The sequence below is a fragment of the Trachypithecus francoisi genome, unplaced genomic scaffold (assembly GCF_009764315.1).
Source record: "Trachypithecus francoisi isolate TF-2019V2 unplaced genomic scaffold, Tfra_2.0 Lachesis_group13, whole genome shotgun sequence".
NCBI lineage: Eukaryota > Metazoa > Chordata > Mammalia > Primates > Cercopithecidae > Trachypithecus > Trachypithecus francoisi.
Genome location: NW_022681458.1, coordinates 85558073 through 85579563, shown reverse-complemented (window position 1 = coordinate 85579563; position 21491 = coordinate 85558073). Strand labels below are relative to the sequence as shown.

Below are 21491 nucleotides of genomic sequence, written 5' to 3'. Positions count from 1 at the left end.
TCTTTTGTAAGGGTGCTGATTCCATTCATGAGGGCTCTATCCTTATAATCAAATCATCTTCAGAAGCCCTACCCCCTAATACTATCACATTTATGACTAGGTTTCAACGTATGAATTTGGGGTGAACATAAATATTCAGGCCATAACAAAGTGTTCAGAAACTTTTATAGCAATATGACAAATTAAGTTTATTCTTAATTGAATGTAATAATAAAAACAGATGGATTAGTGAAAAAAAAAATAGTTGGCTTATAAAGAAATACATTGAAACCCCCTGAAGGAATGGTCTAAATAACTAAACATATACATCTCTGGAAGTGAGGATATACTGGGCCCCTTCTTTAAGCTGTTATGTCTTAAAGCTGAAATATTAACTTCAGTGATAAATTCCTCAGGCAGAGCATTGGCACCTGGGTACAACAGGGTTAATGAGCAGGAGTGGGGTAGGTGGGGTTACAAACCAGGAACACATGCCCTCCAAGTTAGATAGCTTTTTTTTCTCTTTAATTGCCCTTAAAACACACACGCTCTCACATAACACAGAAGGTGAGAGCTGAATGAAGTTTTCTGGGTAATGGCATGAAATGTTTTCCTTATGAGAAGTGGTGTTGAGTTACAGCGTGCAGACGGAGAACGGGGAGGAGAGAAACAGCAGCCTCAATCTGGCCCCCACCTTTTCTTGGGCTTGTAGGAAGGTGGACATGGGCTCCCGGAGACAAGACAAGTAATATGTTGAACTGTTCGGTGACTGGAATCAACTTTTCCTGGAGTAACCTAAGGCCAGTGTTTACCAGAACTTAGCTAGGGCCAGCCAAGCAGGCACAGATGCTCTGCTATGAAATGCCACGCAGGCAGAGACTGACAAGCGGTAGGAGCTGAGCTTTCCCCTTGGACTGCTGCTTCCTGCTGTGTTCAGGGGAGGGGGTCACTTTCTGGCAACTCTGCTGCTGCTGCTGCTGCTGCTACTTCAGCTCCCTCTCCACTCAAGGTAAGCAGACTAAGGGAGGGCAGGCTGCTAGGGAAAGCTTTGTACCATGAACAGGATCCGAAAGTTTTTCCGAGGAAGTGGGCGAGTCTTGGCATTTATCTTTGTAGCTTCTGTCATCTGGCTGCTCTTTGACATGGCAGCTCTCCGCCTCTCATTCAATGAGATCAACACTCGGGTCATCAAGGAAGACATTGTGAGGAGGGAGCGGATAGGATTCAGAGTCCAGCCAGACCAAGTGAAAATTTTTTACAGCAGCATAAAAGAGATGAAACCTCCCCTAAGGGGACATGGGAAAGAGGCACGGGGCAAAGAGAACTTTAGAAAAACTGAGAAGAGTGTACTCAAGGTTGAAGTGGACTTGGACCAAACCCAGAGGGAAAGAAAAACGCAGAATGCCCTGGGAAGGGGCAAGGTTGTACCGTTGTGGCATCCTGCACATCTGCAGACCCTCCCTGTGCCTCCTAACAAGCAGAAGACAGAAGGGAGAGGCACCAACCCTGAAGCCTCCTCTCACCAGGGGACACCAAAGCAAATGACAGCTCAGGGGGCTCCAAAAACCTCATTCACAGCAGCAAAAGGAACTCCATTAGTCAAAATATCAGCACACATGGGACGTGTCAGTTTAAAACAGGAGCCCCTGAAGAGTCACAGTCACAGCAGTGACACATCAAAACTAGCAGCTGAAAGGGACTTGAATGTGACCATCAGTCTTAGTACTGACAGACCAAAGAAGCGATCACAGGCAGTAGCAAAAGAGAGGGCACACCCTGCCAGCACAGCAGAGCCGAAGTCTGGGGAAGCCATGTCCTTAAACAAAACTAAGTCTCAGAGCAAAGAAGTCAATGCAAATAAACACAAGGCCAATACAAGTCTTCCTTTTCTTAAGTTCATTGTCAATTCAAATCGCTTAAGGAAGCAATCTATTAATGAGACACCTTTGGGAAGTTTGTCAAAGGATGATGGAGCTAGAGGGGTTCATGGGAAGAAACTCAATTTCTCTGAAAGCCGTGTTGTGGTTATAACCAAAGAAGAAGAGCAAAAGGCAGACCCCAAGGAGGTCTCCAATTCTAAAACCAAAACTATATTTCCTAAAGTATTGGGTAAAAGCCAAGGTAAACACATTTCCAGGAATAGAAGTGAAATGTCTTTCTCTTCACTTGCTCCACATAGAGTACCACTGTCCCAAACTAACCATGCCTTAGCTGGAGGGCTAGAGCCAGCAAAAATCAACATAACTGCCAAAGCCCCCTCTACAGAATACAACCAGAGTCATACAAAAGCCCTTTTACCTGAAGACAGTGGAATGCACCAGGTGTTAAGAATTGATGTGACATTTTCTCCAAGGGACCCCAAAGCTCCAGGGCAGTTTGGGCGTCCTGTAGTTGTCCCCCATGGAAAGGAGAAGGAGGCAGAAAGAAGATGGAAAGAAGGGAACTTCAATGTCTACCTTAGCGATTTGATCCCAGTGGATAGAGCCATTGAAGACACCAGACCAGCTGGGTAAGACCTATTTATCTTCTCTTTCCTCAACCCCAAGTGCTTTGGTTCTTATATAGAGAGGATTTATTGCTAGATAATTCCGTGTGGTTTTTGGTCACCTAGAGAATTAAAGAAACATTAATCATTGGATATCATTCAAATATTTCACCAACTACACAGAGAAAAATTCTCATATCAGCAGTTGCAGAGTTCTCATTCTCTGAGACTTTGGTCCCCACCATTAGCTCATGTTCAATTTCCTTCTCTCTGTTGAAAACCTATTAAAATGATTAGATGAACTCAGTTCATAATAACGTATATATAAATGGTAGAGCTTAAAGTGTAATTCCATTAGAATAGTGACAATGAAGTGAATTCCCAATTTTGGAGCTTTTCATTATTAGCAAGTTTGTCAGGAATATATTTGGGAAAGAAGCACACAGAAGGACTCTTCTAGGCCTCCCTGGAATCATATCTCAGCCAGCAGAATTCTGCCTAATCATGAGTAATGATAACCAGGATAGCAAGAGAAGTGACTTTACTCCCTAAAATTTAATGTCTTTTATAGATGAAGATGGTAGACATTTCAGGAGATCAGTTACATAGGAATAATAATGTTGGAAAAAGTCAATCAGTCCATACCAGCAAACACCTACAGGAGGTATAAAAAGCATGATAATAATCACTTCTATTTGTAGACATTCACTATTTACAAAGATCCTGCATACACATAGATGAACTCCATATGAGCCCTGGAAAGGAGGAGGCTGGCATTATGGTTCAAATTAACAAGCTGGCAAGGGTGCTCAGAAATTACAACACTTTCTCAAAGTAATGCAGTTCTAAAGCTGCCCAGTGGACCTTCAGGAACTTCAGAAAAGTTAAATTCCCATATCACCAGACGTAGATCAAAGCATAGATACTTAATCTGATTCAAATATAATTAGGTTCCTGGCATTTTTTTTCTTGGCCCACTGATAAGTGAAGGTACTCAATAGCCGTATTTCAATATCTGTTAACTCAGTTCCCTGAGTCAAACAATATTTGCCAGGAAGTTGGATTGGGGAATGTCAAGATTGAGACTTAGCACATGTGGCATGTAAACAATGGCCTTGTGGCTTCTGTAGAAAATTCTTCTTTGTGATCTAGGTAGTCAGCATTACATTTTAGTCAGCGTTACTAGGAGGAAGACAGATACAGGGGAAGCTTTATCCATATTAGAAAGAAGAGTCTCTTCATTGTGACCTCGGCTACAACCAGGTCATTTTCCATCTCTTAGCCATCAGCAAATGGCTATCAGCCATGCACTGCTTAGGTCAAGCACTGTGCCATTCGCACTTCTCACCCTGGTGATAATCACAGCCTTGAGGAGGACACAGACATACTCAAAGATGAGGAAACTGAGGCCTTGGGATGCTAGATTGCCTGTGGTCACAAAGCTAGTCATTGTAGATAAATGATTAAAATTCATGCTCAAAATTATTCTGCATTCTTCTCCATCTCTTGCCAATCTCCCCTCAAAAAGGATCCTAAAAATTATGTTGGCCCAGCTATAATCTAAAGTCCTGTGTATCACAGGATTACACATGCTAGCTGTGAACAGAAAGTGCAGGGAAATGAAGTAGCTGTTAAAGCAGTTTCATTTTAACATGCCCTTATTGACCCAGCAGGCTACTAGGGAGTCTGGGGAGGAATTAGACACTGCACAGAAGCACAAGCTCCAGTTCCAGACCAGAGAAAAGGCACATATGGGGCGGGGTGGGGGTGCCCAAAGCAAGTAATAACAATGTTATCACCAGTGTGGCTCACTGAAGGCTCAGTGGCTCCCAGTGCTTTCTAGTTTCTATACTTTGGTCTGTAGAAGGTGAGCATTGCAGCCCAGAAAAGTTACAGTCAGGCTCTGTCCTCTGTCTTCTGAAGGAGGTTGTCCCAACTGTAAGAAAAACTGACACGTGTGCTTGAAAGGATGAGTCAGAGAGCATGTGGCCAGGCCTCCTCCCTCTTATCACATAACCCACCTTGGCTAAATATAGGCGTGTTCTCAAGCTGCCTGGCGGATGCTACGCTCCACTCAGGAGTCTACCACCAGGGATCCTGGACCTGGGGCCTCCCAAAGTATTTTTCAGTCCTTTTGTAGCCCTCTTCTTTGAAAGAGGATAAATCATTTGTTGTTCTTTTATCCAAACACCCTGACTATAAATATGTGTAAATTATGTATTCATGCAGATAACGGTTAAAGAAAATACGATCAAAAAACATTTGATTCATCAGGTTGGCAAGATTTGGAGTGTTTTTTTTTTTTTTTCTTTTTTCACTTTGGATTTATTTATTTTCAGCCTTGCTCAAAATGTGTTTGAGGTAGCTGCTTACAGGAACGCACGCAACAAGATTTTTTAAGATAATAAGTTTTCAGAGTCAGCATAAGGGGAAATTGTTATAAAACAGAATAAGAAAATGAGTATGTGTGTGTGAAAGAGAGACAGAAACAACTATAAGAACACAAGAGGGCTACCTTAAAATTAGCTGAAGTAGCATCCTACTGCAACCTTTAAAATTTGAGAGTTTTGGAGAATATCTTCCTTATTGACCTATTCATTTCCCCAAAATCCACTGTTATAGATGAATTAACACATAACTGGCATATCACTACTGCTCATTGAATACAGAATGCACCAAAAAATGTAAAAAACAACAACAACAAAAAACACACACACAGATTTGGTATAATCATTTAAATTCAACTTCCCCCAGTGAAGATAATAACTAGTCAGTAGTTAACATCATTTAAAGATGAATTAGCTGATGTGCTAGGGTGAAGTTACCATTAAGAAGTAGAGGACAGGCATAGTGGCTCACACCTGTAATCTCAGCACTTTGGGAGGCCACGATTGGAGAATTCCTTGAGCCCAGGAGTTTGAGATCAGCCTGGGCAATATAGTGAGACCTCATCACTACAAAAAATTTAAAAATTACCCAAGGGTGGTGGTGCATGCCTGTAGTCTCAGCCACTCAGGAGGCTGAGGAGGGAGGATCACTTGAGCCTGAGAGGTCGAGGTTGCAGTGAACCAAGATTGTGCCACTGCACAATAGCCTAGGTGACAGAATAAGACCTTGTCGCAGAAAACAACGACAACAACAAAAGCAGAGGAGACAGGCAGGGATTTTCCAGGACAACTTCTCTTACTCTAGTTCTAAAATCAGATTCTCTTTTCCAAACCTGCTCTTTCCTCCTTTTTCTCTTGAGTCCCAAAGGACCACTGCTAAAATGTTAAGATGCAATTTCACACCTCTTTTCTAAAGCACAAGAACTCCTTTCTGTTCTCAGGGTTTCTCACACTGTCCTTTTCTGTCTGCCCATGTTTCTCCCCTTTGTGGTATAGCAATAGCACCCCGCACATGACATTTTCTCCAAGCTGGGCCCTCAGCATGAGAAAAGCTAATTAGGCGCGGTGGCTAAAGCCTGTAATCCCAGCACTTTGGGAGGCTGAGACGGGCGGATCACGAGGTCAGGAGATCGAGACCATCCTGGCTAACACGGTGAAACCCCGTCTCTACTAAAAAATACAAAAAACTAGCCGGGCAAGGTGGCGGGCGCCTGTAGTCCCAGCTACTCGGGAGGCTGAGGCAGGAGAATGGCGGGAACCCGGGAGGTGGAGCTTGCAGTGAGCTGAGATCCGGCCACTGAACTCCAGCCTGGGTGACAGAGCGAGACTCCATCTCAAAAAAAAAAAAAGAGAAAAGCTAATCTCTTTGCTCTTCTCCACCCGTTATGGTTGTAACCATCCACTGAGGTTTTCATTCACTGGTCCCTTCCCACAGCCTCCCTCCATCCTCACCATTCTCTTGCACACATTCTAATCCAACAGTACTCAAAATTCAACTGTGGCTTCCCTCCACCTGGACCATGAGGTGGCTGTGACCTCTAAATTGCAATTATTCTTAGTGTACACAGACATCCTAGTTACTGAAACACTCTTTACTGTGTCTGTTTTGTCTCCTTAGTGAAATTATAAGCTTCTGAAGGAAACTGTGTCTTTAGCTTTATTTCGTACTCCTTTAGCACTGATCACAGTGCTGTGCATTCAGAAACAACAGGTTTACACGGTATGAATTTAAAATTTGTTTCTCTGAATTTGTTTCTCTGAAATGATTTTTGAACACTGATACTACCTTAAAAATAATCAAAAGGTAGCAATTCAAATGAAACCTGCAACAAGTCTATTTATAAATTATTAATGACTTCTTAATTTTTCATTATGAATATATGGAATATATTAAAATCTGATTTAAGGCAAATACATTCTGTTTAACACTATGATCTATTCATGAATTTGTGTTTATTCCTTATTTTATATTTTTGTTATTGTTTTTGTTCTTAATTTTAATGTTTTGGCTTTCAAGAGAGGAAAGCCTATTTTATTTACAAGAATGTTTTATGTCAGCATGTAAAATACAACTTCATTGTTGCCTAGAAATTTTGCCTATAAAATTTGCTTGAAATAAAATGCTTTTTTGACAGTTAAAGTTCCATATTTAATCTTTTTTTAATTAAAAGCTAATCCTTTCAGTTCTTGCTCCTAATTATTGAAGTTTGTTTCTGTCAGTAACAATCAACGCACATACTCATACATACACACCACACATGCACATACATATGGTAAACACAGGTTTTGCTAAAATGTGATCCTGTGCAGGGCAATTCTACTTGAAGAAGTCTGTCTTTTGGCCTGAAGCTATAGTTAAGATGGAACTCCAAAAATGAACTTATTTTAAGAGTGCACTTCCTGAATCTGAATTTAGAGAAAAATGACTCAAAGGAATTTTTGCTGCCAGCATTCAGTTTTTAAAGTACAATAAGAATTCTGGCGTGCTTGTCTGCCACTGCTGTGTCCTCATAATGTTACTCAATTGCTTAATTTAATGCTTTGCTTTCCCTACAAAACTCTGGCAAGCCCCTCAATAAAGCAATTAAAATGGGTCTTTATTCTCTTAGCCCAGAGCCAGGACTGTCAACCAATAATTTGATTCCTTCCTACACAGCTAAAGAAAGTTTTTTTTGGCCCATTTGAAAAGCAAAAGATAGCACCATGCATTTGCCACAAACCAATCTACATTACTGAGGGGAAAGAAAAACTTTCTGGAACCCTAATTTTGATCCTAGTAGGGTTAGAAACTATAACTGATGAGTTACTGTAGGAGGAAGGGGAGGAGCAGGAGGATACAGAAGAGAGAAAATAAAGTGATCAGGTATCCTCCCAAACTTTGAGCTTCTAAGTTTATCAGGCTGAGAGAAAAAAAGAAACTTTAAAGTTAAATTAAATTTAAATTTTTAATTTTTACATGGCATACAAATCTTAATTGATGAAATGAACCATGCTTTTGTGACTAATAGCGATTGGAGAATATTAATTAAAATTCATTGGAGAAGCTATGAGATCTCCTTGAGAAACTAATTGGAGGCAGGGAAAAAAAAAACCTCACAAGATGAATTCAAAAGGATTTACTTCCTGCTTTCACCTCTATGGGTAAAAGCAATGCAGTGGTACCTTTTGAATAGTGTGTATGTGTTCATTTTTGTGGGCACGTGCGTGCATTTGTGAAGATATGCATGTGTTTGTGTGTTAGGGCACAGTGCTCTATTTCACTCAAAAGTCATGTAGGAGATCAGGAAATAAAAAGGAAAACTTGTTAAAAGGTTCAGACTAGACTGTAACATAATGAAGGTGAAATACGGCCAAGGGACAATGACCTGGGCCTTTGAATACTTTTCTTTATCCCACTCTCCTTATAACAAAGGGAGTAACAAAGACAACAAAGATCAGAGAAGAATGGAAAGCACAATTCTGCCTCTAGTTCAAAGAGAAGAAAACAGCTAAACAGTGCCTAATGATTTTAAAACTGAGAAATGTTACAGCAAATTCCTGACTTTTCCTCCTAAATACTGTGAAAGTCCTAGAAACACTCCTGGGAGAGAGTAGTTAATAAATGCAGGAATTTGAAAGAAGTATACTTTTCCATATACTGAACACAAGGCCCAATTTAACCATCAGCATAATATATCAAACTTTTACTGTAATATTGCCCTGGTACTCTTGGCCCTGAAAATAACTTCCTATTGGGCTTTTCTGGCTGATCCAATCAGAACAGAGCTTCTCAAGAGAGAAACAACTTTTTTGCTCAAGGTTCAGAAAATTCAGAGAAAATAGCAATGTTTAGAAGCTGTATTTTGTTGTTTGCTTTCGAAATGAAAGGAGCTTTTTAGAGTCTCCTGGAAAAACAGCTATATCATACCAAACTCATGTACCTTCTCAATTGGCCTTGCTTCTAAAATGTTGACAATATGGACAAGTGTGAGAAGCAGCAATGTGAGGAAACAGTGTTTACAAAGGTCTTCACAACTTGCCTTCTCATTTAATCCTTAAAACAATTCCTCAAGGTAGATACTATCATCATCCCGGCTTTATCTATAGAAAAACTGAGACTTACAGAGGAAGCTGAGGTTTCAGGTAATAGCAGATATTTCAGACAGTGGCAGTTCATTTCATTGCACATGATATTTGCTCATTGCCTATCAATCAGGAGCGGTGCACCATGCCGGGCAGTTGAGGCCTTTCATCCTTCAGGCATATTATTTCATCTGATCCTTGTGGCCATGCCAGATTAGCAACGTGTTTCATCTCTTTATTAACAGATAAGAGGGGGAAAGAGAGCAAATGGTAATGTAACTTGCCCAAGGCCTCCCAGCTCACAAGTGCCAATGTTGGGACCCAACCTCTAGTTTTCTGATTCTTCCTCACTCAGTAATAATTCCACTGCACCAGTCTGGTGCCCTCTCCACCCCCAGCAACTCTCCCCATGTAGTGACCGTCATCACCTGCACCTCTCCTTGACTTGCCAAGGCCCTGTGCATAAAGGGGAATCCCTCCACTGCTCAGCTTCACATACAAAAGAAGTGCTCAGTTTTGTTTCAGTCAGTGATGTGTGTGTATGCATATATGTGTGCATGTAGACTTACGTTTGCATATGTGTGTGTATTCTAAGCAATCCTCATAGTAACGCTATGAGATATTAACTTTCATATGTTTTACAGTTGAGAAGGGTGAGACTGTAAAAGAATAAATGATTTATCCACTGTCCCAGCAAGCTAATAGCAAATTTGGAATTCAAAAGAAAATTTCCCAATTTTTAATTCTTTCCACAGGTGACAGCTCCTCCTTCCTTTGTTTCCTTATAGTCATATGACTTTGGCAGAAATTAAAACACCTCTCTTCCTTATACATGGGTAAGAGATGCATGAGGGGAGTTAAGTTTGCATGACATGTACCTCATCAGAGAAAAAAAATACAGAAAACCATTTCCTATACAGCACTAAGCAAAGGTGATTCTTTAAAACTGGGCCATAACACAGCCCTGCAGTGAACAAATCTCTCAGGACTGCTACTGCGCAGTATGGCATCAGAGCATGGTCATAGACTTCAAGGCATGTACAGCAAAATGTGATGCAGAAACACAGGGGACTATTGGGAAAAAGGAGATAAAAGGCTAAACCTGAACTGGGAGAGACAGAAATGTTTGAGCTGCAACCTGAAAGAGTAGAGAGTCAGAGAAATGGAGAAAACAGTAAAAAGGATGATCCATTGAGAAACTGAGGAAATCTGACATGGGTTGCAGGAGAGCAATGAGGATGTAAATTAGAGTAGAGTCCAGATCACTCAGGACCTTGTTCAGGCTCTTCTAAGGGCCAGTGGGAAATCGTTAAGGGATTTAAAACCATAGAAATAACAATTTAATTTGCCTTTTCTTGGGGGTCTTATGACCCAAAGGAAAGCACTTACAGGTAAATGCTAAAGTTGCATAGAAAACCACAGAATGTTAATACTAGGTGAAGATTTGAAAGTTATCTGATCTAGTCCTTTACGTTACAGAGAAGGTTCCAGGAGAAAAATGACTTGCCCAAGGTCATACACAGCAGGAAAGACAGAACATCCCCACCTAGTACTATTTCTGTCACATCACACCACCTCCTCCTCTTCTCCCTGCCATCCCAATTTCACTGTGACAGCTTCCTGCTCAAAATAGACTATTGTTGAAGTGGTGAATGTTGATGCTGGTGGCTTATATTTCTAAGCCTGAGTCCTGTCACTTTGATGACTCTACATTTACCACGGCAACCATGGCCGCAGTTGGCTGAGAACTTTGGAGTAGAAGTGATGAGTGTGACTTAAATTTTCTGAGTCAGTAGCCAGGTGATTTTGACTGAATGTCACGGATAGTCTACCCTAGAAAGAACAAAACGTGAAAGTACAATTTTTATATCGCTGTACCGTCTTATCAGTGAGAGGGCTAGCAGCCCCAACAGTTCTAAGGTCTGGGAGAAAATAATACAATTCCAGGCAGAGCTCTTCAGCTGTGTGCTCAGTTCTCCTCCTGATGTTCCTGAGATACCAGCGCTTGGGGAGTGAAGGCCCCTGAAGGCTCACATCAAGGCAGTAGTTGAATTGCAAATAGAAGTCAAGAAAATATTCTCCTTGACCTTCTGTTCAAACCTGTGAAGCCTGAGACTTGACCCACATAGTACATCTTGACTGTCTCGGAATAAAATGAAAAATTCATAGAAATGAGAGAATGTTATCATTCTCTCAATCTTAGGATTTAAAACCTTCTCTATTTGATAGGCTACATTCAAATCAGGTTAGTGGCTCAGCATTCAGCACACAGAAGGCAGGAGGGTGGGATGCATCACTTTCTGGGTCTCTCGATAAATGATTGAGCACTTGACAGATTCAGATTAAAGGACTGCCTCAGAAAAGGGCGGTGTGCTCCGTCAAAATGTGTGTATTTGCATTATGGGTCATCGTAGGTTCTCACCTGAGTTTTTCAGCATGAAGCTTACAAAATATTTTTACATCCATTATCTCATCAAATCTTCATCACCGTTCTGTGATGAAGGCATTGTAATCTTCATCCTAAAAGTGAGGAAACTAAGGTTCTAGGAGCCTAACTCACTTGCCCATGGCCATAGGGCCAATAAATGCTAGAATGAACAGAAAACTTAGTCCCTCGTCATCTTTCTCAAGTCCAGGGTCTTTCTGTCCACCACAGTAGTATGTCAGCTAAGTGTAGGATAGTGAAACTCCCCACATTAGAGGCCCATTTGTTTTTAGAACTTGGATTGGCTACAGTAATCTAAGCACAGATTCTCCCCAGATAAAGCAGATTAGATTAATTTTTAAGTATAGCATGGGACCAGTAGACTCTAAATACCTAATCTGTTTAATAAATAGGCATATAGAATATAAATGTGATTTCCTAGCCTTAAAAAAGTTACAAACCTAGAAATATCTGGCAATCAAATTAGACTTTAGCAGCAATTCCTCCTCCCACGATATAGGCAGAAATTAAGGGAAAATTGGAATAAAGGAAACTTGCTTGAATTAAGTTGGTGTAGGATAACTTGAAATGGTTTTTACAACCTATGCCAACTAGATGACGTAGTGTCTGTCCAGAATATTCTCCATTCTCCTCAAGACCCTACCCTATTACAATAGCAAGTAACCTTTCTTCCAGTATGAAAGACTGGAGTAAGAGTTTAAAATGCTGAAAACTTTGCTGGGGTTTCCCACTGTTCCTTTGAATGAAACAAGCACACTAGTTTTTCTAGATGCCCGGAAGCATGTTTAATCTGTTTAGTAATGCAGGAGAACAGGCCTCTGTAAATGTTAGAGTGCCTTGACATGTCAGTGACCCCAAAGCAAGGCACACCCTGAAACTTTGTATTGGAAATCTCTGGCATCTCTTTCTGGGTCCCTCTTTGGCATCCTATAATACTGCTTTTACCAGGCACTAATATGATCTGTACCATATAATCTTCCACAGAATTTTCTTCATTGTAATTCTTTAAACACATCTAAGATATATATTTGTCAACAATTGGCAGAGGTGCTACTTATTTGTTGGGATATTAGCATCTAGTGCAATCTCTCATGATCTACTCATGTAGGGTACAAATGGTGAAATTAAGGCACTATGACACATTGGGGGAATGGAGGATTAGATATTTGGTGATTAGAGGTGCCTTCCCCAAATCTCTCAAATTTCTGAGAGTTTTTCTTACCTCCAATTTCAGACTGTCTAGCACTTTTTAGAACTTCCTTCTAAAAAAGACAAAAACTCTACTAATTTAAAATATAGGAAGAGTCATTTGCATGAGCCTGCTTAGTTAACTCCTTCTCATACAATTTCTTTTGTCACTGGATGTTTCTAAGATCAACCAAATTTTAACCATAAAGCAACTCTCAGGACTTCACAGCTGGGCTTGTTGATTTATGCAGAATTTGTGTAATTGACCCTTTCTATTTAGAATTGATTAGATTTTTTTCAGCACCAAATACCGTTAAAAAAATTTAAGTGTGAAATATGCATTTCTCATTAATTTATATTCTAAAATCAGAGATGAGGAAGTCATAGGCTCTAGCTGTTTTCTTCTGTACCCTCCCTTTCACTCAGGCTATTATACTTCTCTTAGCTTTACTTCCTCTTTCCCTGACTCAGAGCTCATCCCGGAATATTCAACCACCTTACACAGTCCCCTCAAACCTCACTACCCATTCTCTTTCTACCTCATGTGCTTTGATGTCCCTTAGACTCATATTAATCCAGCAATTTGCTTTATCTCTTCTTACACTCAGGCTGGCAGGCACTGGTGGAGCAAATCATATATTGAAATTTCATAAAATTTTGGTATTTCCAGTTTCAGAAAAGCGCTCACTGCCCATCTGAAATCCTAGCTAGCTGGCTAGTATTCTCTCCCATTGCCCATAGTATCTGTCCAAAATATTCCCCATTCTCCTCAAGCCCCTAGCTTATTACATTAACAGATAACCTTTCCTCCAGTATGAGCTACGACTATTTTCTACTTCTCATCCCATGTGCATAAATATATTTGTATACATTACCCCCTTTTTGTACTTTCTATCTCAAAGGGAAATATTTCTTCCACTATTTTGCTTTAAATTTAAGCTCCATCTCATCTCCATCCATCCATTCATGCATTCAATACATATTTATCAAATATTTATTGTGTAATTGTGCTGGAAGCTTGTGGTACTGCAGTAAGCAAGGCAGATTTGTCCCGCCCTCAGAAAATTTTGGATGCAGAAGATAAGGAAATAAGATTGATAAATGAATGCTATGACAGAAACACAAGTGACTGCAATAGGGAATAATAAAAGAATACCTAAATTTTGAGAGGGTAGTCAGAGACGGCATCTCTGTGAAGGGAATATTTAATATAGGAACTAAATGAACAGAAGCAGCCAGCCACGAAGATATGGGAAGGGTAGCAAAAATGCTAGAAGTTAAGCAAATAACAAAAGCTGGAGCATTCTTCAAGGAACTGAAAGAAGGCCAAGGTGGAGTGTGTGAAGGGAGAGTGGAATGACAGGCAGTTGGAAAGGTGAGCAGGGGTCCTATAAACTAAAGAATGTGGATTTTTTTTTTTTCCTTTTCACTTTGTCCCATAGAAATTGACTGAGGATTTTAGACAGGAGAGTGGTGTTGATCTGACAAACCATGGAAGTAGTGTCCCATTACAGGACTCCAGCAATAATCCTGGAGAAAGGGAATGGATGCTCAAGAGCCAAGGGAGGCAACTGTGGAGGTATAAAGATGTTAGAGTTGAGATATTTGTTGGCAATACACAGAATAGAAGTTGATGGATTGATTATATTTATGGTCAGGAAGAGGTTGAATTCTAGACGAGAATCCATATTTCTGCAGCAAGGTGGACGGTGATGCCATTATGAGGGAAATGCAAAGGAGCTAGTTGGGTTGAGTGGGGTGAAGTCAAGGTTTCTATTTCAGACACATTATGAGTGAGATGCCTGTGAGACATGCAGAGGAGATGTTCAAAAGTTGTTTGGATGTAAGGTAAGTCTGCAGTTCTGATGGGAAAGCTGACCTGGATATAAACTAGGAAGATATTATCACACTTAAAACTGTGGGCACAATGGGCTCATACAGTCATATCATACATAGAAGAAAACAAAGCCCCAGACCCAGCTCTGAGAATCTTGTGTTTCTTAAGAGGAAAGGAAAGCTGAGAAGGAAACTGAAGGTGAAAAGCCAGTGAGTGATGGGTGAAAACTAGGAGAGTGTAGTGTCTCATGGGACAAAAAATTAAAAAATGGAGAGTGGCCAAAAGAAGCTAGACTTGTTAATTGCATCAACTGCCACTGTAAGGTGGGTTAACATAAGGAGACCTTGCTTCATTGATAATCCTATCAATTACTGATATTTTTTTCAACTCTTAGTTCTATCTGTACCTTCTCTGATGCTCATAAAAATGATTCTGTCCATTTCTACTCAAGAGAGGAAGGGAGAACAGGGTTGACAAATTTTCCTTGTATCCCACCTATGTACCCTCCTATTTCTTTCTTTTCTAGGTTTTCTCCCAAAATTGTCTGTAAAATACTATCCTTTCCCTCATTTACGTTTTACTCCTTTTTTAAATAATTTCAACATTTTAGATTCAGGGAGTGCATGTGCAGGTTTGTTACATGGGTATATTGCATTCTGCTGAGGTTTAGGATTACAAATGATTCTGTCACCCAGGTACTGAGCATAGTACCCAACAATCAGTTTTTCAACCTTTGCCCCTCCTTCCTTACCCTCTCTAGTAGTCCCCAGTGCCTATCGTTGCCATCTTTATGTCTATGAGTACCCAATGCTTAGCTCCCACTTACAAGTGAGAACATATGATATTTGGTTTTCTAGTCCTCTGTTAATTTGCTAAGGATAATGTCCTCCAGCTGCATTCATATTTCTGCTAAGGAAATGATTTTATTCTTTTTTATGGCTTCATAGGATTCCATGGTATATATGTATCATATTTTCTTTATCCAATCCACCATTGGGGGCACCTAGGTTGATTGCATGTCTTTGCTATTGTGAATAGTGCTGAATTGTTTTGGTAGAACAACTTTTTTCATTTGGATATATACCTAGTAATTAGATTGCTTGCTCAAATGGTAGTTCTATGTTAACTTCTTTGAGGTATCTCCAAACTGCCTTGTACAGTGCATAAAGTAATTGGTAGGAACTACATTCCTACCAACAGTATGGAAGTGTATAAGCATTCTCTTTTCTTCATAGCCTTGCCAGCAACCGTTGTTTTCTGACTTTTTAACAACTGCTGTTCTAAGTGGTATGAGATGGTGTTTCATTGTTCATTTACCTTTTACTTTGTAGTTCATTGTGCTCTCGCCCCACCAATCTCTCGTTGGGAAACTTTAGTCTCATCACTATGGTCTTTAATGTTCACCACAAGAGATTCTGAGAATTAGAATCTTATTTTGGAGATGTTTCCTCTTTTGCCTTATGAAAAACATTTCAGAGTTTAAAGTTTGTCCAGTTCCAAAAATTGTCCTTTAATTGTTGGAATTGTTCGTAATCATGCAACCAAATAGACCAATTTTTTATGTACTTCTTGGAAGCTCCTCAATTTATATTCTTCCTTCTTTTTTCTCTGATTATCTTTCTTTTCTAAAATTGAGTTTCAATACAATAGTTCATAATTTGGTACCACCAATTAACACTTTCATGGACTTCAATGTGCAAATTCCTAAAACTACAAAGAAGCTTCAAATTTAGGGGGGAAAAAAAAAACAGCATGACTAACAATTCTGTAAATTCAAAATAAATCTACCTTTTGTTGAGGGGTAGAGAAACCATTTTAAATTTTTATTTGAAAACATCATATTTCTTGCTTTTTGTTTGTTTGTTTGTTTTGTTTTTGTTTTTGAGACAGAATTTCACTCTTGTTGCCAAGGCTGCAGTGCAATGGCACGATCTCAGCTCACTGCACCCTCTGCCCCCCGGCTTCAAGCAATTCTCCTGCCTTAGCCTCCCAGGTAGCTGGGATTACAGGTGCCTGCCACCATTCCCGGGTAATTTTTTGTAATTTTTTTTTGTACTTTAAGTTGTAGGGTACATGTGTCCAATGTGCAGGTTTATGTTGGTTTGCTGCACCCCTCAACTCGTCATTTACATTAGGTGTTTCTCCTAATGCTATCCCTACTCCAGCCCCCCACCCCACAACAGGCCGCAGTGTGTGTTCCCCGCCCTGTGTCCAAGTGTTCTCATTGTTCAATTCCTACCTATGAATGAGAACATGTAGTGTTTGGATTTTTGTCCTTGCGATAGTTTGCTGAGAATGATGGTTTCCAGCTTCATCCATGTCCCTGCAAAGGACATGAACTCATCCTTTTTTTAAGGCTGTATAGTATTCCATGGTGTATATGTGCCACATTTTCTTAATCCAGTCTATCATTGATGGACATTTGGGTTGGTTCCAGTCTTTACTATCGTTAATAGTGCCGCAATAAACATACATGTGCATGTGTCTTTATAGTAGCATGATTTATAATCCTTTGGGTATATAGCTGGTAATGGGATCGCTGGGTCAAATGGTATTTCTAGTTCTAGATCCTTGAGGACTTGCCACACTGTCTTCCACACTGGTTGAACTAATTTACACTCCCACCAACAATGTAAAAGCATTCCTATTTGTCCACATCCTCTCCAGCATCTGTTGTTTCCTGACTTTTTAATGATCATCATTCTAACTGGCGTGAGATGGTATCTCTTGTGGTTTTGATTTCCATTTCTCTGATGACCAGTGATGATGAATATTTTTTCATGTGTCTGTTGGCTGCATAAACATCTTCCTTGGAGAAATGTCTGTTCATATCCTTTGCCCACTTTTTGATGGGGTTTTTTTTTTTCTTGTAAGTTTGTTTGAGTTATTTGAAGATTCTGGATATGAGTCCTTTGTCAGATGAGTAGATTGCAAAAATTTTCTCCCATTCTGTAAGTTGCATGTTCACTCTGATGGTTGTTTCTTTTGCCAGGCAGAAGCTCTTTAGTTTAATTATATCCCATTTGTCTATTTTGACTTTGTTGCCGTTGCTTTTGTGTTTTAGTCATTAAGTCCTTGCCCATGCCTATGTCCTGAATGGTATTGCCTAGGTTTTCTTCTAGGGTTTTTATGGTTTTAGGTCTAACATTTAAGTCTTTAATCCATCTTGAATTAATTTTTGTATAAGGTGTAAGGAAGGGATCCAGTTTCAGCTTTCTACATATGGCTCGCCAGTTTTCCCAGCACCATTTATTAAATAGGGAATTCTTTCCCCATTTCTTGTTTTTGTCAGGTTTATTGAAGATCAGATGGTTGTAGACGTATGGTGTTATTCCTGAGGCCTCTGTTCTTTTCCATTGGTCTATGTATCTGTTTTGGTACCAGTTCCATGCTGTTTCAGTTACTGTGGCCTTGTAGTATAGTTTGAAGAGAGGTAGCGTAATGCCTCTAGCTTTATTCTTTTTGCTTAGGAGTGTCTTGGCAATGTGGGCTCTTTTTTGGTTCCATATGGACTTTAAAGGAGTTTTTTCCAATTCTGTGAAGAAAGTCATAGGTTGCTTGATGGGGATGGCATTGAATCTATAAATTACCTTGGGCAGTATGGCCATTTTCACTATTTTGATCCTTCCTATCCATGAGCATGAAATGTTCTTGCATTTATTTGTGTCCTCTTTTATTTCATTGAGCAGTGGTTTGTATTTCTCCTTGAAGAGGTCCTCCACATCCCTTGTAAGTTGGATTCCTAGGTATTTTATTCTCTTTGTAGCAATTGTGAATGGGAGTTCACTCATGATTTGGCTCTCTGTTATTCCTGTATAGGAATTTGGTTCTCTGTTATTCATGTATAAGAATGCTTGTAATTTCTGCACATTGATTTTGTATCCTGAGACTTTGCTGAAGTTGCTGATAGGCTTAAGGAGATTTTGGGCTGAGGTGAGGGGGTTTTCTAAATATACAATCATGTCATCTGCAAACAGGGACAATTTGACTTCCTCTTTTCCTAATTGAATACCCTTTATTTCTTTCTCTTTCCTGATTACCATGGCCAGAATTTCCAACACTATGTTGAATAGTAATGGTGAGAGACAGCATCCTTGTCTTGTGCCAGTTTTCAAAGGGAATGATTACAGTTTTTACCAATTCAGTATGATATTGGCTGTGGGTTTGTCATAAATAACTCTTATTATTTTGAGATACGTTCCATCAATACCTAGTTTATTAAGAGATTTTAGCATGAAGGGCTGCTGAATTTTGTTGAAGGCCTTTTCTGCATCTATTGAGATAATCAGGTGGTTTTTGTCTTTGGTTGTTTATATGATGGATTACGTTTATTTATTTGTGTATGTTGAACCAGCCTTGCATCCCAAGGGTGAAGCTGACTTGATCATGGTGGATAAGCTTTTTGATGTGCTGCTGGATTCTGGTTTGCCAGTATTTTATTGAGGATTTTTGCATCGATGTTCATCAGGGATATTGGTCTAACATTCTCTTTTTTTGTTGTGTCTCTGCCAGGCTTTGATATCAGGACGATGCTGGCCCCATAAAATGAGTTAGGGAAGATTCCCACTTTTTGTATTGATTGGAAGTTTGAGAAGGAATAGTACCAGCTCCTCTTTGTACCTCTGGTAGAATTTGACTGTGAATCTGTCTGGTCCTGGATTTTTTTGTTTGGTAGGCTATTAATTATTGCCTCAATTTCAGTGCCTGTTATTGGTCTATTCAGAGATTCAACTTCTTCCTGGTTTAGTCTTGGGAGGGTGTGTGTCCAGGAATTTATCCATTTCTTCTAGATTTTCTAGTTTATTTGAGTAGAGGTGTTTATAGTGTTCTCTGATAGTAGTTTGCATTTCTGTGGTATCAGTGGTGATATCATTTTTTATTGTGTCTATTTGATTCTTCTCTCTTTTCTTCTTTATTAGTCTTGCTAGCAGTCTATCAATTTTGTTGATCTTTTCAAAAAACCCGCTCCTGGACTCATTGATTTTTTGAAGGGTTTTTTGTGTCTCTAGCTCTTTTAGTTCTCCTCTGATCTTAGTAATTTCTTGCCTTCTGCTAGCTTTTGAATGTGTTTGGCCTTGCTTCTCTAGTTCTTTTAATTTGTGATGTTAGGGTGTTGATTTTAGATCTTTCCTGCTTTCTCTTGTGGGCATTTAGTGTTACAAATTTCCCTCTACACACTGTTTTAAATGTGTCCCAGAGATTCTGGTATGTTCTGTCTTTGTTCTCATTGGTTTCAAAGAACATCTTTATTTCTGCCTTCATTTCGTTATTTACTCAGTAGTCATTCAGGAGCAGGTTGTTCAGTTTCCATGTAGTTGTGTGGTTTTTAGTGAATTCCTTCATCCTGAGTTCTAATTTGATTACACTGTGTTCTGAGAGACAGTTTGTTGTGATTTCTGTTATTTTACATTTGTTGAGGAGTGCTTTACTTCCAATTATGTGGTCAATTTTAGAATAAGTGTGATGCTGTGCTATGAAGAATGAATATTCTGTTGATTTGGGGTAGAGAATTCTGTAGATGTCTATTTGGTCTGCTTGGTGCAGAGCTGAGTTCAAGTCCTGGATATCCCTGTTAACCTTCTGTCTCATTGATCTGTCTAATATTGACAGTGGGGTGTCAAAGTCTCCCATTATTATTGTGTGGGAGTCTAAGTCTCTTTGTAGGTCTCTAAGGACTTGCTTTATGAATCTGGGTACTCCTCTATTGGGTGCATATATATTTAGGATAGTTAGCTCTTCTTGTTGAATTGATTCCTTTACCATTATGTAATGGCCTTCTTTGTCTCTTTTGATCTTTGTTGGTTTAAAGTCTGTTTTATCAGAGACTAGGATTGCAACCTCTGCTTTTTCTTTGTTTTCCATTTGCTTGGTAGATCTTCCTCCATCCCTTTATTTTGAGCCTATGTGTGTCTCTGCACATGAGATGGGTCTCCTGAATACAGCACACTGATGGGTCTTGACTCTATCCAATTTGCCAGTCTGTATATTTTCACTGGGGCATTTAGCCCATTTACACTAAGGTTAATATTGTTATGTTTGAATTTGATCCTGTCATTATGATGTTAGCTGGTTCTTTTGCCCATTAATTGATGCAGTTTCTTCATAGCATCAGTGGTCTTTACAATTTGACCTGCTTTGCAGCGGCTGGTATGGGTTGTTTCTTTCCATGTTGATTGCGTCCTTCAGGAGCTCTTGTAAGGCAGGCCTGGTGTTGACAAAATCTCTCAGCATTTTCTTGTCTGTAAAGGATTTCATTTCTCCTTCACTCATGAAGCTTAGTTTGGCTGTATATGAAATTCTGGGTTGAAAATTCTTTTCTTTCAGAATGTTGAATATTGGACCCCACTCTCTTCTGGCTTGTAGAGTTTCTGCCAAAAAATCTACTGTTAGTCTGATGAGTTTCCCTTTGTGGGTAACACGACCTTTCTCTCTGGCTGCCCTTAACATTTCTCCTTCATTTCAACCTTGGTGAATCTGACAATTATGTATCTTGGGGTTGCTCTTCTCAAGGAGTATCTTTGTGGTGTTCTCTGTATTTCCTGAATTTGAATGTTGGCCTGCCTTGCTAGGTTAGGGACGTTCTCCTGGATAATATCTTGAAGAGTGTTTTCCAACTTGGTTCCATTCTCCCCATCACTTTCAGGTACACCAGTCAGATGTAGATTTGGTCTTTTCACATAGTCCCATATTTCTTGTAGGATTTATTCATTTCTTTTTACTCTTTTTTCTCTAAACTTCTCTTCTCACTTCATTTCATTCATTTGATATTCAATCACTGATACCCTTTCTTCCACTTGATTGAATCGGCTATTGAAGCTTGTGCATGCATCACAAAGTTCTCTTGCCCATCAGGTTTTCAGCTCCATCAGGTCATTTAAGGTCTTCTCTACACTGTTCTAGTCAGTCATTCATCTAGCCTTTCTTCAAGGTTTTTCGCTTCCTTGTGATGGGTTTGAACATGCTCCTTTAGCTCATTGAAGTTTGTTATTACTGACCTTCTGAGGCCTACTTCTGTCAACTTGTCCAAGTCATTCTCCATCCAGCTTTGTTCCATTGCTGGCAAGGAGCTGCAATCCTTTGGAGGAGAAGAGGCACTCTGGTTTTTAG

At 39.7% G+C, this 21491-nt stretch overlaps 1 protein-coding gene across 1 annotated transcript in view; it reads left to right on the top strand.

Annotated features, from left to right (window-relative positions):
• The first annotated feature begins 508 nt into the window (after positions 1–508).
• Positions 509–21491, top strand: part of GALNT5 (polypeptide N-acetylgalactosaminyltransferase 5) — a 60846-nt gene continuing 39863 nt past the window's right edge. Inside the window, exon 1 of the mRNA XM_033231436.1 lies at positions 509–2488. Coding sequence (XP_033087327.1) covers positions 1035–2488 — 1454 coding nt within the window. The 5' untranslated portion in view covers positions 509–1034. The remainder of the gene's footprint in view (positions 2489–21491) is intronic.